Source organism: Argentina silus, assembly GCF_951799395.1.
Source record: "Argentina silus genome assembly, chromosome: 12".
Classification (NCBI taxonomy): domain Eukaryota; kingdom Metazoa; phylum Chordata; class Actinopteri; order Argentiniformes; family Argentinidae; genus Argentina; species Argentina silus.
In genome coordinates, this window is record NC_139666.1 from 1,984,370 (window position 1) to 2,002,283 (window position 17,914).

General features: G+C 45.0%; 1 protein-coding gene across 1 annotated transcript in view; it reads left to right on the forward strand.

The window, feature by feature from the left end:
- thsd7ba (thrombospondin, type I, domain containing 7Ba) overlaps nucleotides 1-17,914 on the forward strand; it is a gene marked incomplete at its 5' end in the record, with an annotated part of 95,600 nt that overhangs the window by 20,464 nt on the left and 57,222 nt on the right. The window contains 5 exons of the mRNA XM_083682035.1: nucleotides 1,983-2,823; nucleotides 6,425-6,673; nucleotides 7,400-7,569; nucleotides 9,518-9,676; nucleotides 14,858-15,058. Of these exons, the coding sequence (XP_083538161.1) occupies nucleotides 1,983-2,823; nucleotides 6,425-6,673; nucleotides 7,400-7,569; nucleotides 9,518-9,676; nucleotides 14,858-15,058 (1,620 nt within the window). The remainder of the gene's footprint in view (nucleotides 1-1,982; nucleotides 2,824-6,424; nucleotides 6,674-7,399; nucleotides 7,570-9,517; nucleotides 9,677-14,857; nucleotides 15,059-17,914) is intronic.

Sequence of the window (17,914 nt, forward strand, 5' to 3'; positions counted from 1 at the left end):
CCACCATCATAGAACACTCCCACCATCATCATAGAACACTCCCACCATCATAGAACACTCCCACCATCATAGAACACGCCCACCATCATAGAACACTCCCACCATCATAGAACACTCCCACCATCATAGAACACTCCCACCATCATAGAACACTCCCACTATCATAGAACACGCCCACCATCATGTCCTGTCCAGTGTGCCACAGGGCGTTCCGGGCCCAAATTGGCCTCAGCCATATGCAAATTCATCATACTTCTGAGACACATCTGTGTGTGTGTGTGTGTGTGTGTGTGTGTGTGTGTAATATACGCCATTTAGCTGACGCTTTTATCCAGAGCGACTTACATTGCAGTGAGTGCATACATTTTTCAGTATATATGGTCCCAGCGGGAATCAAACCCACAACCTAAGCGCCATGCTCTACCAACTGAGCCACAGAGGTGTGTGTGTGTATGTGTGTGTGTGTGTGTTACATTTAAAACATTTTTTTACTTTTCTGACATTTAGCAGACACTTTTATCCAAAGCGACTTACAACAACAAGTACGTGTGTGTGTGTGTCTGTCTGTGTGTGTGTGTGGTAGCTCTTGGAGTAGGCATGAATAGTAGTTAACCATCTATCATATGTTGTACAAGTAAGAATGTTCTTGTATGTTCTTATGCCTTTCAGAATGTCATTGTTGTTTGTGGGCTTATTTATTTGCTCTGAAAATGTAGTGTGTAAGCGATGCCCATAATAATTCAGCCAAAATGAGTCACACAATAAGTCTCCATTGGTATGGCAATGTGGGGGCGAATAAAGTCAATGATATGCTCCGATGAACTATGAAACAATTCAGCAGTTTGAAATATTGCCCCCTTAAGCAGAAAATAGCAGCTTGAAGTCATTGTTGCCATGTTGATCAATGTAAGAATCAAAGAAGGTAGTTTACTGTTGTACAGTGTATCTGTGGCTGTTCAGCGAGCGATTACAGACCCAAATGTGTTAAACGAGTTGTCATTTCAAAGCAATCTATGAGGCTCTCTCTCATTATTACAGCAATTTGCACCCAATTAAGATGAATGAAACAAACGATCCCTTTCATCGCATATGGCCAAGGTGACTGTAATCTGCATAAAATGAAACATTATCAGCTACTGTAAGCAAATAACGGATACAAATTGACTCAAACTGTGTTGTATACAGATCTATGATTCCATCTCTAATATGGTATAAAATAGGAATTCAAGAATAGCCTTAGGACATGATCTGGCTAAACGTTGTGTTTATTCTGTGGTGTACAGTAAATTACAGTAAATTACAGTAAATTGACAGTTGTTACACTGAAAGTAATATATGTTGATTACAGTATACTGCCATATAATAGGCTACATCATCACACAACTTGTGTGGACTCTATTATCTAGTTTTTGTAAACAAATCTGCAGCATGTACTGTGGTTCCTGAAGAGAGGAGACCTTATTATGCTCGCCGATTCAATCTACTCTGCTTCACTCTTGGGTTTTTCTAGAGATGTAATCATCTGCCTAGCATTGCATAGAAAGCCAAGAGAAGCTGATTGTTCACAGATTCACCCTGTAATGAAAAACCTCACTGCTGGGTCGTTGTTGACGACCACTGGAGTTGTAATTGTTCTGTGCTGGCCGACCATGGCGTAATGAAACGATACAGAAGCGTCAAATTAGTTTGTGCTTTGTGACTTGGAGTGTACAGTACAATAGCCAGTTTGTTGTCAACAATCAACTCAACCTGTTTTGAAATGTGTTTCTCATGTCTGTGATTAGTGTGTTTTTTTGGTTGTTTTTTTTTACCTCGCATTGTTCTACTGTTACTGTTACTGCAAGAAACAAGACATGCATTTGCAGTAATGTGTGGGGGCGTGAATTATGCCTGCGTTGTCACTGGCTCAAGGGCTTGCATTAGAACCAACAGACATGTTTGTTTTTGTGTGACGACCCTGCGTCTTCTTGTCCCCCCTGCAGGTCAGTGGGGGAGGTGCATGGGGGAGGAGTGTGGATCCGGTGGGGACCAGACCAGGACAGTGTGGTGTGTTCACACCGAGGGCTGGACCACGCACCACTCCAACTGCCCGCAGGCCGACAAGCCCGAGAGGCAGCGCCACTGCTTCAAGGTCTGCGAGTGGCACCAGGACCTGTTCGAGTGGGAGGTGGCCGACTGGGGGGCGTGCGTCCTCGTCCCGTTCTTCTCCAACGAGCTGAAGCTGAGGACTGCCGAGTGCGTCACGGCGCAGCACGGCATCCAGCGCCGCGCGGTCCAGTGCGTGCGCACGTCTAACCGCACCGTGGTCACCCCGCGCATCTGCGAGTTCTTTTCCCAGAAGCCCGCCGTGGAGCAGGCCTGCCTCATCCCCTGCCCCCAGGACTGCGTGGTGTCGGATTTCACTTCCTGGTCCGCCTGCAGTAAGAGCTGTGGGGCGGGCCTTCAGCACCGGACGCGAGACGTCCTGGCCGCGCCCATGTACGGAGGGGCCAACTGCTCCAACCTGACCCAGACTAGGACTTGCTCCAACCCTACGGCCTGCCCCGCGGGAGAGAGTGAGTACCAGTACAGCCTTAAAGTCGGGCCCTGGAGCGAGTGCCGTCTGCCCCAACAAAAGGGGGTCCTGCTAAACGGGAGGACCATGCTGGATTTTACCACCAGCTCCAAGGAGAAAAACTCGGTCACCAAAAGGCACACGCAGAGCTCCTACTACCACCAACACCAACACCACCACCACAACCCCAAGGCGTGGGACATCGAGGTCGGATACCAGACACGGCAGGTCCGCTGTACGCGGAGCGATGGGAAGAACGCCATGCTGAGGTAAGCCGTCTACCGTAAACCCAGGCATGCGCCGGCATTTCAACCGCCATTGGTTTATCCGATGGAAGATGATCTGCACAAGAGTTGAATGCGGGAGAGATAAACATGCTGTGAAAATAAGCCCTTTTTAACCGTCTAAATCCCAGATTACGTTTATGAAAGCAAGGTGCAGCTGCTGCTGGCTCTGTGAGAAGAATAGGAGGACTGAGGAGAGAAGTCTGTGAAGTTGGCACAGCAAAATCAGTTTTACATGAATCTCCTTGCCACTAGTGTACCAAACAAGGTGTGGGACAGGACATGGTCTGTAGCTGTATAGGAGGTGGCCGGGGCGCTTGCCCCCTGAAAAGGAAAGGATTGCTTTTGTTGTGTTTCCACGGTCGGTGGATCTATTACAGGAGTCTGGGACAATCAATGGTCAATCACTTTTATTGTGCTGATGTTCCTTTCCTTGTTGTGCTCAACCTTGAGTCACAGTAAAAGGTTTATTCAGTGAAAGGGACCTTGTGGTTAATTGTTTATGGCTGTTAACTTTTCAATTATTGAGAGAAAGACACATTCTGAGAGACAAATCCTATTACCTGTCCTGCTTCACATTGTACAATGCTCTTGAGACGAATTCCAAAATACAGCCTCCATATTAGCCTTGGTATTCACAATTAACCCTGCTATTTGGTTTGATAGAGTCACTTGTCCACATAAACACAGATGCATGCACGCAGGCACATGCACGCAAAACAAAAAAACACATCCGGCACATTCTGCACATCACCAGGGTTGAAATATTCTGTATTTCAACTACAGTATGTTTTCAGAAAGGTATTGCATGTATGGAATACTGATGAAGGGTCACAATCCTATCTGGTTGGTTTAAGAGATCTTATTAGCTGAATATTTCATTATATATATATATATACAGTACCAGTCAAAAGTTTGGACACACCTTACCAAGAGTGTGCAAAGCTGTCATCAAAGCAAAAGGTGCTACTTTGAAGAATCTAAAATATAAAACATATTCTGGTTTGTTTAACACTTTTTTTGTCTACTACATAATTCCATATGTGTTCCTTCATAGTTTTGATGTCTTCAATATTAATCTACAATATATATAAATAATAAAAAAATAAAGAAAAACCATTGAATGAGAAGGTGTGTCCAAACTTTTGACTGGTACTGTGTGTGTATATATATATATATATATATATATATATATATATATATATATATATATATATATATATATGTATGATTAAATGTCTACCGCCGTCTATCCAGAAACATACATTTTTTACCCCGGCCTCATGAACAGCAGCTGAGATTGATTTGATTTCATATGCATGCGCTGCGTACTGGAATATTACTGCCCCACGTCCCTTTTTATATATGCGACCGAGCCCAGTGCGTTTCCGGTGATTGATGTCCGTTGGTTAAGTGAATGTTTAGCGGAAGAAAGGTTTTGTGGCGATCAGGTATTAAATGACAGTATAAATCAGTTAGATTTTCCTGTTCTGTACAGGAGAATTCTGTACTACACGTTTTTGATCCATCATTGAATTCATCCCACACAGTTTATACAACATAGATACAAATGAATAGGAAACGTAATACATCAAACAATGTTTTAGATTTCAGATACTTTAGACCTTTGTGCTGTATTCGTACTATACAAAGCTAGATTAGAGTTATATTGCACATGGTTGGCAGGTAGAATGAGAATAATTTCAAGTATAGAATTAACATATTCATTTAAGAATCACAAGAGTAAGCTTAGGGGTTTGAATATAGATTTCCCACCTGAGTTCAGTTTTATTCTTTTTTTCTAATTAAAGTCTAATTACCAAGTGAAATCACACCAAAATGAACACACACATTATCATAATATACATTATAACTAATTAAATTGTCTGAATTAAACAGATGAAATTCTAATTGTGTGTGATTATGTAATGCATCTGTTCAGATCTGTGTTGTTGTGTGAGCTGCTCAACCCTCTTGAGGACAGACTTTATGAAATGGACCTGAGAGAATCCAATACTTTCCTGCTGCAATCATTCATTCCACAATACATCAACAAAAACGCTAATTAAATGTAATATGTCTAGACGCAATTATCTTTGCACCTGTATTTAAGACCATTTCTAAGACATGCAGTTCTTACATGTGAAGGACATTCAATTGTCACGTTAAATGTCCATAGAAGTAGCATGTGGTGAAATACCCAGTGACCCCATTTAGGTCTTTCCTTAACATGCGTCCTGTGATCGGATTATGAGATTTCTGCGTCTGCACTGTGATCAGATTTCATTTAAATGTCCCTTCTCACGGCTCGCGTTCACGTCAATCAATCAGTCAAATGTATTTATGTAGCACTTTTTACATAGACAAATGTCACAAAGTACTAAAACAATACAATACAAAACAACATAAACAATAAATACAATATAAACAATATGATCTACCACCAAACCATAGACCCCCAAAAGTAGACCAAGGAAAAAACTCCCCTGTGGGGAGAAAAATATAGGGCACAGTGGCAAGGAGAAACTCCCTGGGGGGAAGAAACCTTGAGAGGAACCAGACTCCAGAGGGACCCATCCTCCTCTGGCTGATCAGGTGCCAACGAATGTGGAATGTGGAAATGAAATGAAAACCATTGAAATGTTAACGACCACTGCGTCGGGATTGCATTCACACTCGTCCGTGGTGCGGCCACAACGCGAGCACGTCCACCTGGACAGGTGTGTCTGTTCTTCTCCATTTCCACCAGTCTGTTCATGTGGACACAAGGATAAGGATGGGATCTGGATAGAGGACTCATTTGAATGCAATCTGTAAATGGGGACAAATTCCTCTCTGGATTCAGTCAAAACCTGCCAAAGCAATGTTTATGCACAATACATATGCAGAATAGTCCACACACACACACACACACACACGTGGCTCACTAGAAATAGAAGCACATACGGCATCTATAAGAGAATTGGGAAATAATTTGAAATAAATTACGGGGAGGCCTACCTGCTATATTTATAACGGAAACCATCCTGCCATTGTACACGTACAATAAAGGATAATAATATCTATGCCATTCCGCTGACGCTTCTATCCAAAGCGGCTTACATGGCAGTGAGCGCATACGTTTCTCAGTATGTATGGTCCCAGCGGGAATCAAACCCACAACCTTAGCGTTGTTAACGCCATGCTCTACCAACTGAGCCATACTGGAGAGGTACTGGTTAAATACTGCAATGAAGCACTGATGGAACGAATCCCCCATTGCTGGGCCTGTATTCCTCCCAGTGCTGTGGATCCTCAGTGTAGATGGTATTTCTGTTTTCTGTGATGTGCTATTTTGAAATGTGTCCAACTGGGTCTCTACATCATGAAGCCTAAACAAATGCCAACACTGCTGACAGCCATCATCCCTCCTCTCAGTTTTCTCACCCACTCTTTGTCTGGGGAACATATTCATCAAACTCTGAGAAGGTGAATAAGACGTTAATTTATGAGATTACATAACTCATGAGTTGGACTGGTTCTTTGTGCCTGTCTCTTGTCTTCGTCTTCATCATAAGCTCCTCTTGTTCTTCCTCCCCCCCTCCAGCCTCTGTACCCAGGACGACGCCCCCTTGACCTTCCAGTCCTGCGTAATGCCCAAAGACTGTGAGACGTCTGATTGGTCCTCGTGGAGCCCGTGCTCGAAGACCTGTCGTGCGATGGACCTGTCGCCCGGATACCGGATCAGGACTCGGCTAATGACACAGGTCCCTATTGGTGGAGGAAGAGAATGTCCCGCCCAGGAAGAAAAAGAAGCGTGCAACATCATTGGAGATTTGCTCCCTAACTGTCCCAGGTGGTTTGTACTACTTTGATTCGTACTACTAACTCCAGGCTTTAACAGGAAACTTCATTTCTAGATTTGGAACATCAGATATTGTGTGCTGTAAGCACAGTGGTCAATAGAGAATTATACGTTCCATGCTGTGGGATTTAATTATTATTTGTTACAGTAAAGCTACGTATAATGCTTTGGAGAATTTGCTTGATTAAGGAAAACTCATTACTGGGATTAAGCATTTGATAGATTACCTCAGACTGTTGGTCTATTAAATTCCCCAGATATTATTATTGCTTTCTGCATGATAACATTTTTCATAGTCATAACTTTTAGTTGGCACTTGGTAAATCTGAAAATGACTATAATCATGCACTTATTTGCTCTTGCCCACGGTTTCCCAGTGCTCTGCCGAGAGAACAGACAGTTAATTTTAGTCCACGTCCTTGTTGAATTCAGAGCTATTGGCTTTGCTCTTCACACAGAACATTAAGAACCAGCGAGATCAATTTCTGGTCTATGAATGTCCTTAAACATTCAACAGCACTGGGGATAACATACAGTTATCTAATCATTACTAATCGTGGCTGTGTGCGTGTGTGTGTGTGTGTGTGTGTCTGTGTTTGTGTGCGTGTGTGTGTGTGCGTGCGTGTGTGTGTGTGTGTGTGTGTGTATGCGTGTGTATGCGTGTGTGTGCGTGTGTGTGTGTGTGTGTGTGTGTGTGTGTGTGTGTGTCTGGTTCAGGTATGTTTGGAAGACCACAGACTGGGGGGACTGTCGTGTGGCCCCTCTGCTGAGCCAGCAGGACCGTCGCCTTGGTAACACCAGTGTTCTCTGTGGGGGCGGGATCCAGACCAGAGAGACCTACTGTGTCCAGGTGACAGACGACTCCGCTCCTCATCACAGGAAAGAGGGTAATGGATACTTCCTGTTCTTACAGCCAATCAAAGACAACAACAGTGATTCTGGTTCATTCCTGTAAAAAAACATTGGGATATAGGAAAACTGCAAAGGAGGTGTACTATATATATATATATATATATATATGTATGTACTATATATGTACTATATATATGCAGTAGAGTAGTAAATCCGGTTGACATATCTATGCCATTTAACTGACGCTTTTACCCAAAGCGACTTACATTGCAGTGAGTGCATAAATCTTTCAGTATATATGGTCCCAGCGGGAATCAAACCCACAACCTAAGTGTTGTTGGCGCCATGCTCTACCAACTGAGCCACAGAGGACCGCGTTGAGTAAGTCTGTAGTATTTACAAATGAACACACATATATATATATATACAGCAGCGTGACATAATGTGTTACCCACATAATGGTCACGCACTGTAGCCCATTGAGTGTACGGCATTGATTATTTAACAACAGTCTGAGTTGTAGGTCGTAGGGCTGGGATCAGGGAGAGGACAAGACTGGCTATATCTCCAATTCCACATAGCTCTATTGACCTGTTAAACATTTCCACCAACCCTCAAGACATTGATTTTTTTCCTTTTTAGGGTTTTGAAGAATTACTTCCATAAGGAATAATGAATAGATGATGCAGACGAACGCTTAATTCAGTTATATCTGTAATAAAACACGCTAGGCTGATTATTCATGTGTTTTAGCGCTGGGTAAGGAGCTCCTCAGAGCAATCAGATCGACTCTTTCATGGCAAATAAACATCATTGCCATTTATTTCATCCTGTCACCCTGTTAAATCTCTCTATCGATTTTATGGCATGTGCCTGAGCAGTCCACAGTGACTTCATTGTACTGTAGAGAAGCGCTGTGTGCTGTGTTCTGTTAGAAAAATCTCCTGCACAAAGGAGCGACGTTATGGGATGTCCCTTTGTTTCATCAAAGCAACCGCAGAAAAGAAAAGAGATGGGAGAAGATCCCAGCTGTGTTTGGACAGCGTATAAACATGTTGACCGGTGCAGAATATGAATGAAGATGGCTCTTTGAAATGGATGGTGTGCTTGGGCCAGAGATCAATGGAAATCAGCAGGGATGTTTACCTAGACATGACCTTACACAGGTTTAGCTAATGTAAATGGATTGCAATCCTGATATGGAGAGCTCCATTTTGGAATCGTGGCAAGCAATTTGTTACCCCAGGGTGTTGTGTCAAACGTAATGAAGGAATTGTCAAACACTGCAGAGCAAGTGGAACAAGTCCCGAATTATGCTTTTTATTGACGCAGTGCAAAGCAACCCTCTTTTTTCACCGGAAGACCTTGTAAATTACTTTTTGTAATGCAGAAAGAACAATGGACCGACAGTGTATTTCTCGATGGGCTTTCATTAAAATGGAAATGTGTGGCTCAGTGATGTGAGAAGGTGCAAAAAAATACAGTGTTTCATTTAATAAATCTTTTTTTTTATTTTGTGGATCGACAAAGAGTTCTGCTAATTTCCCGAAAATGTACAGTATTTGGGACGAACACCAACCAATTAGAGGTGATGCAACATCTCAGGCATTTCACTCAGTCTCTCCCTCTCCCCCTCCCCCTCACCCCTCTCACCCTACCCCACCTCCCCTCTCACCCTACCCCCTCTCACCTCTCACCCTACCCCACCACCCCTCTCACCCTACCCGACCACCCCCCTCCCCCCTCACCCTACCCCTCCCCCCTCACCCCTCTCCCCCTCCCCCTCAACCTCACCCCCTCACCCTACCCCACCACCCTTCTCCCCCTCCCCCCTCACCTCCCTCTCCCCCTCTCACCTCACCACTCTCACCTCACCTCTCTCTCTCCCTCCCCCTCCCTCCCCCTCTCTCTCTCTCTCTCTCCCCCTCTTCCTGTATCTGCTGTGTCCAGCACTAACAGTTTCCTGTGTCTCTGTGTGTGCAGTGTCCAGGCCAGTGAGTGGGAGGCTGTGTGTGGGTGGAGACCTTCCCTTGGCCGTTCAGCACTGCTCCATCCCCTGTCCTGAGGAGTGCCTGCTCTCCCCCTGGTCCTCCTGGGGAGCCTGCCTCCATGACAACTGTATGGAGCCCCATGGGAGGAAAGGTGAGAAGAAGAGAGAGAGAGAAAGAGAAAGAGAAAGAGAGAGAGGAGAAAGAGAGAGAGAGAGAGAGAGAGAGAGAGAGTGCAGCACATGTATCAGATCCTGACCGAACGACAGAAACAGGTCATTCCTATAGCTCAGCTTGCTCACTCCAGGGAATGGGGAAACATCAGCAGACATAAGTCTTATTTTTGTATCTCCGCCTGCATGTGTGTTTTCTGTATTTCAGCAGTGGAGAAGTGTGTGATGTGATAATGCTGTGTTAAAGAACAGAAGGACCCGCTCTCTGATGTGACTGAACGGCTGTGAGCGCCCCCTCTGGGGGAGGCAGGGCAGGGCAGGCCAGGACAATGGCCCGTGATCCGTGATGTAGAGACTGTAGTCTGGATGTCTATGGAATGAGTCATCCATAATGTCAATAGTCTAATTTCACCAGAGGAGCCGGCAATGTGCACTACTGTTGTCTCATTTCCCACTGAGGCTGAAAGGTGCTAGGTGTGGGCTTGATCAGTGCTCCGTCTGTATCCTGGAAACTGCTCCGGTCTTAATTGGGCCAAGATCACACATGACATAAACAAACAGCATTGGTAAACATGGTGGTGACAGAGATGCCTGATTCTAATTGTCCTCATTTCATCATGCTCATTACATTTACATTTATGGCATTTAGCAAGACGCCTTTATCCAGAGCGACTCACAACAAATACATTTGTTTAAGTAAGTGAATCATCTATCCATCAATCTTCATAAGACAAAGTAATCAATGCTCAGACCAGGGGCCGTTGGCAATCACAATGCTAGAAGAAGGACTTTTTATTTTATTTTATTATTATATATTTTTTTTTATTATTAACAGGAGAGAAACTTGTACAGGGGTGTAGTGGGGGTGAAGAGGTCTTTAGGAGGGAATACTCAAAAAAGTATCATACAATATATATTACCACAGCTCATCAGAGAGAAATATCAAACCACACAATTATATATTAATAAACATTTTTATTGTCATCCTACACATTTTAAACAAGTTCTGTAGGCCTGCATGCAAACCAAGTAGGTCTGAAGTAAAAAGAATACGGAATAGCGCAGGTGAGGTGTAACAGTTCTAAATCAATTGCTTTTTGTATGCGGAATAAAACTATGGGCAGTAATCACAGTGTGTGGGAAAGGTAAGACACGGGTCTTATCTGAACTGTAATGCCCGTCTGATTGAGCAACCGAACTGTCTTGGTGGCAAAGTCATGAATAATGTCCTTGAAATACATTTTTATGAATCAGTCTTGGGGGGCCTGTCCTGGCTCATGGTAGAGCGGAGGTCATTTCTCTCAAACTTTAACTTGCTGAAAAGTTTGAGGTGAAAGAAAATGGTAAGGAGTCCATTTTGACTTCTGCCCAGACGCAGTCACAGACATTACCGTTAGACTTCATTATGATTGCAAATTAAGAAAAGATTAATTTAATTTAAAGTCGCCAGGTTGGAGAGGTGTGGAGAGATCGGAAGGGAGAGAACATGTGTTAGTGGGTAACAACGCATCATTACGTGGTTCGTAATCATTCATTTACACTCCTTGGTTGAGACATAATATATTTTTTTTACCTCATTAGCTATATCTTAGACTGGATCAGCGCGTTGAGTCAGGGGTGCCATGCCGGGCTCGGAGAGCTGAGCCATGTTGGACTGCTTTGCTCTCCTACACATGATGAATTTAAATTGCCCCCAGTAACTTCTTATCGTTTACATGTTATCATGGCCTGGCAAATGTGAAGATGTGAGTATTGAGCACAAAGGGATTAGTCATATTTCTGCATACCAAATGTGTCCCTGCAGGGAAAGGCTAGAGGCGAGCAGTGAAGTAGGACTGATAGGGAACAAGGTGAGGTCACTGGGGTGTAACAGAGGGCCCCACTCCTTTCCCCTGAATAAATCTGATATGACCGGCAGAACCTTTCAATTATTAATATCCATGGGGATGTGTCTGTACCAAATTGTATTTCACAGTTTGGATTTGGGCAGCGGGTACCAAGGCGATCCCGGGATCGATCCCTGCTCTCTCAGACGGCTGTCTGAGACGGCGTTCGCTGGGCTCGCAGGAGACGGCTCCTCCGCAGGGGCCTCTAGTTTCTGGATGATTGGTAGATGTAATTTGTCCATTGGGTACCCTGGTGTTGTCTTGTGTCGTCTGCACAAGAAAGGCTCAGGAATTGTTTTAGAATTAACCCTAATCCTAGTGAAAAGAAAAATGCAATTCATGGTTAGGGAAGGTGGTTTTTTAGATTCTATTAGAGCAAATTGGGTAAGAATCATTCATATTCCAATCACCCAGCTGAACCTAATATTGATAGGCTTATGCTGTCTGTCGTAACAGGGTTGATCTGATAAACTCACTCCTCAAGATGAAATACCACCACCCGTGCCGTAGAATTGCTAGCTTTTTGGGGATGTAGCTGGTTTCCATCGGGTGTTTAGATGACGGTCATGTGTGTTGGCAATACAGAGGAAGCAGGTAGGAATGTTAATGAGTAGAGGAAGCAGGAGAGTTAATGAGGAAGAGGAAGCAGGTAGGAATGTTAATGAGTAGAGGAAGCAGGTAGGAATGTTAATGAGTAGAGGAAGCAGGTAGGAGAGTTAATGAGTAGAGGAAGCAGGTAGGAATGTTAATGAGTAGAGGAAGCAGGTAGGAGAGTTAATGAGTAGAGGAAGCAGGTAGGAGAGTTAATGAGTAGAGGAAGCAGGTAGGAGAGTTAATGAGTAGAGGAAGCAGGTAGGAGAGTTAATGAGGAAGAGGAAGCAGGTAGGAGAGTTAATGAGTAGAGGAAGCAGGTAGGAGAGTTAATGAGGAAGCAGGTAGGAGAGTTAATGAGGAAGAGGAAGCAGGTAGGAGAGTTAATGAGTAGAGGAAGCAGGTAGGAGAGTTAATGAGGAAGAGGAAGCAATACTGTTTACAGCGCAATGACGTCTGTAACATCGGTGCCGTGAAAATGCATATTCACACGTGCAAAGAATTGTAATATCCTTTATGTCACATTTTGTATCAATAACACAATATCGTGGCCTGGGGTGGTCCAGTGGTCTAGCACCATGGTCTGGGGTGGTCCAGTGGTCTATCACCATGGCCTGGGGTGGTCTAGTGGTCTAGCACCATGGTCTGGGGTGGTCCAGTGGTCTAACACCATGGTCTGGGGTGGTCCAGTGGTCTAGTACCAGTACCATGGCCTGGGGTGGTCCAGTGGTCTAGCACCATGGTCTGGGGTGGTCCAGTGGCCTAGTACCATGGTCTGGGGTGGTCCAGTGGTCTAGCACCATGGTCTGGGGTGGTCCAGTGGTCTAGCACCATGGTCTGGGGTGGTCCAGTGGTCTAGTACCAGTACCATGGCCTGGGGTGGTCCAGTGGTCTAGCACCATGGCCTGGGGTGGTCCAGTGGTCTAGTACCAGTACCATGGCCTGGGGTGGTCCAGTGGTCTAGCACCATGGTCTGGGGTGGTCCAGTGGTCTAGTACCAGTACCATGGCCTGGGGTGGTCCAGTGGTCTATCACCATGGTCTGGGGTGGTCCAGTGGTCCAGCACCATGGTCTGGGGTGGTCCAGTGGTCTAGCACCATGGTCTGGGGTGGTCCAGTGGTCTAGTACCAGTACCATGGCCTGGGGTGGTCCAGTGGTCTAGCACCATGGTCTGGGGTGGTCCAGTGGTCTAGTACCAGTACCATGGCCTGGGGTGGTCCAGTGGTCTAGCACCATGGTCTGGGGTGGTCCAGTGGTCTAGTACCAGTACCATGGCCTGGGGTGGTCCAGTGGTCTAGCACCATGGCCTGGGGTGGTCCAGTGGTCTAACACCACGGCCTGGGGTGGTCCAGTGGTCTAGCACCATGGCCTGGGGTGGTCCAGTGATCTAGCACCATGGCCTACAGTACTCACATATGCCCATGTCGGCATGGGTTAGAATCCGGCCCTGCTGACAGACCCTCTCCTCCTTACTTTCCCGTCCTTCTTCACTGTCTCTTTTCAATTTCTCTTATCCAATAATAAAATAAGAGTGGGACTGCCTGACCGTTAAAAAAAATAAAAAGAACACAATATTGTACCAATGGGTCCAGTGACAGTAATATGTGCTTAAAATGGTTTACGTTTGTATCAAAGGCTCCACCATCCTTCTGATACCTGAGGTTTATTTGGGAAAACAAGACTGAAAGTAAAAAGTAGAAATCTACTGAGTATTCTACACTCCCTCAACTCTCCAGGTACGTGACATTGATGTATTAGAGGGTTTGCAGCATTTTGTGTTTCTTCAATACTTGAAGCTGCAGGGCTTTAGTGATTATTTCAGAGGCTCAGATCTCTCCAATCACTGTCTTTGTGCTTGGTGCAGAGCAGAGGAACAGGGGAGCTTGCCGTCATGTTCTATATATAAAGTCAAAAACATAAGTATTTATTTTAGACGAGTGGAAAAACACACAGACAAACACAGGTGGAGAGCAGACAGGTTCCATTTTAGTCTGGGCTCATTTAATTCAGGTCAAGGGACACACAAACATTTGTTCTCTTTTTTTTTTAACAGCTTCTTTGAATGCTTTATTTGAGTATAAATGACACAAAAATAAAAATACCTCACACAGTTTGTGTATATATCCTTCCAGACCCCTCATGTAGACCCCCCAATAAGATTGGCAATTTGATCAAGTTGTATTTGACCATTACTGGAGGGACCCACCATACATAAGTAGACCCCAGCTGCCCTGCAGCAGAGGACAGGATCACTTAGGAGAGATGTCTGTCAGTGTCGAGAGGACAGACAGGACAGCCAGGACAGAGAGGACAGACAGGACAGCCTGTTCTTATCAGCCTGCCTCGTTGGGCCATCACACCACACAACCCCAGGGCTTCCTTCCTCTCATTGGACGGGCTGATGAGGAGACGGACAGGTGGTGATGTCACCTGCAGTACACCTTGTGAAATCCTCAGTTCAGCTAACTTAAGTCTTCTGTCTCTGTCTGTCTGTCTGTCTGTCTGTCTGTCTGTCTGTCTGTCTCTCTCTCCTGTCTCTTTCTTTCCTTTATTTCACTCTGTCTGTCACTCATACTCTCCCCTTTTCTCCACTCTCTCTTTCCTTATTCTCTCTCTCTCTGTCTCTCTCTGTCTCTCCCCCCCCCCTCCCTCTCTCTCTCTCCCCCTCTCTCTCTCCATCCACAGGGTTCAGGCAGAGGAGAAGGCAGGTGATGTGGGAACCTGCCTCCCCACTAGAGACCTGTCCCCATCTCCTTGAGTCCATCCCCTGTGAGGACCCTGTCTGCTCCCTGTGGCACGTAGAGTCCAAGGCCAGATGTGTGCCCAGCACAGGAACCTGCGGCCCTGGGGTCATAGCCCAAAACGTGCTCTGCATTAACACTCAAGGTACAATTCAATCCAATTCAATCAGCTTTACTTGTATGTTAGATACAGCACCACAGTGAATACCTCTCCTACCTCCACACTGGGAGGGCTGTATATGTGTCAGTGGAGGGAGACATCAGAGTACATGGTCATTGTAATGGATGGAATGTACTCTACTGTACCATTCCTTTGATACTGTATCATTCCACCCGTTACATTGAGTCTGTCCTCCGATTTCTCCCTCCACCAGCCTCAACTGATTAGACGTAAATAAAGCTGGAAGAGGCCGGAACATCGGTGCAGCCGGCGTTCCTGACGTGCCCTAAGCAGATCCGTGGCATCTTGTTTTGCGAGGGGAATCGGCCACGGAGCTCCATTGTGTTCAGGTTTCACATCACCGCTAATAGAGCATCCATTATTCATATCGGAAGAAATCTGACGTTCATGGGTGCAGCAACACTAACCTGATTAAAAATCAGGAGAATCGGGGCTTCCACAAGGCCTTAATTGCTCATCTCTACAGATTATAAACCTAATTGCATCTTTTTTTGCATGTTTTATTATTCTGTCACAATAGATTAGGTGTGTGTTTATTAAGGAGACGGCGGAGGGTCCAGATGAATTACCCGACGGAAGATCCTAACGAGATTTGACGTCGCGTTCTGAGAACACTTGCTTGAATGAGTTCGGAAGAAAGTGTGTCGGAATTGTATCCACACACTCTGTTGTTGTTGTTGTACACGTTGTAACAAGTTGTTCCGAGTTTTGGAGATATTAATTGATTCGTAAAGCTCACCGTTCAAGCACTGTGGATTAATTATGTTGTATTACTACGGACTACGAGTAATGAAAACCTCAGAGGGAGTCAGTAATTCAGCGGAACACCAAGGGTAAGGTTTGGAAACACAAAAAGTGTTTTTGAATGGGGTTAATTTATATATTTACAGCCTATAGTTCTAAAGTGGTGCTCATGAACGGAAACCGGGTCCCGGTGGCGTGCCGGCGTGGGGTGCGTGGGGATTCCACTGAGCCCAAGCCACGGGCACGCGAGCCAAGCTAGAAACCGACAGTGGCTGCTGAAGCACTTCAGAACACTAGAGATTGCGTGGATGAAGCACATGTGGGGCACTTCAAGTTGAACGGGGCAGCTGTCCGTCAGGTGACAGGACAGCTGGTTCACATGTATACAAAAACACCATCACATATCAAGGGACAGAGGCTTAAAAGCAGCAACGTTTTACAGTCCTTCATGGCATTGAACAGTGTGACATGATTGTACTGGCTATGAGAGTACATTTTGTGTGGTCGTGCCACCCACCGTCCCCAGCCTCCACCCACCGCCTCCACCCACCGTCCCCAGCCTCCACCCACCGCCCTCAGCCTCCACACCCTCCCACCGTCCCCAGCCTCCACCCACCGCCCTCAGTCTCCACCCCCACCCACCGCCCTCAGCCTCCACACCCTCCCACCGCCCCCAGCCCCCACCCACCACCCCCAGGCTCCACCTACCTACCGTGAGTCTGATAAGCCATGGGCTTCCTGCCGTATTGTATGCTTTTACGTTCCGGTCATTTAAACTCCAGTCAGAGAGCCAGAAAGAGCGGAGCCATCCAATTACGTCAAGATCAAATATATGACCATTTTCATTTCAATCAGTGGTTAAACTGACTGTTAGTGTCCTGACTGAACTGAACGAGGTAAAACAGTGAATCATTTAATAGATTATATTTGTATGAACTATACATCGACTTTCCAGGTCCAAAACAAGAGGTTTATAAAAACAGACATATCGTGGCGAAGAGCATCTTACTCATTCTGACTTGTCAGCCATTAATATCTGTTTTAGTAATGTATGTGATATTAGCTGATGAGTGTTGGAGAATTGATATAAGCATTCAAAATATGAACATAATATGCATTTTACGTGCAAGTGAACAATTATTACAATTGAAAAGCATGTATCATGGCTTATCAAAGAAACATTTCAAAACATTTTCTCCACACAGACCTTCATTATGGAGTAATATACCACAGGAAGTCTGAATCAATGAATACAAGTCTCATTCAACACATCAATAATATGCTGTAAAATAATTTCATTCAGTATTTACTGATAAGCTAATATAACTTTGAAAACCAAGTTAGGGCACTGCAGCATGTTATTACCGATAATTACCCTTTTGATTGTTTTAATTATATTGATGTAGCTCACAATCAAATTAGATTTGAAATGCGTCATACACTGAGTATGGACATTGAATGGGCACAATTACTGCATGTCTAAGCAACTCATCTCAGGGAGCTAGTGTTTTGTATTTCGTTGATGCGTTCAAAGTCTCTGAGACTCTCTTGTACAGATTACACGGTGTCACACATAATTGAGCTGAAGAGAGAAAAGTGAAATGGAAGCTACTGGATCCATACAGTATATCCGAGTCTCTGCTTTATATTCTGGACAGCTCCCGTATAAAATCAAATCACTTGGGAGGGAGGGAGAGCTGAAATGATATCTCTGTCTTTGTTTGAGGTGTCTGAGGGGACGTGACCGTGCTGACGTGTGTAATTTAAACCAAGTGTTTAAGTTTGGACTCTCATTACACTTCATACAGCCCACTGGTGACTGAAACCCATTGTCTTTCTGTGTATCCTTTTGTGTGTTTGGATGGAGGGATGGATGGATGGATGGGTGGATAGATGGATGGATGGGTGGGTGGGGGGATGATAGGGTGGGTGGATGGATGGATGCGTGGTTGGGTGGACAGACAGACAGATGCAATTGTTATTCCATGTTCAGCACATTCTTGTCCGCTTTCTGTCTTGGTACCCTCATCAAGATTATCTTTTTCAATGTTCATGTGTTGTTTATGTTGTTGTGTT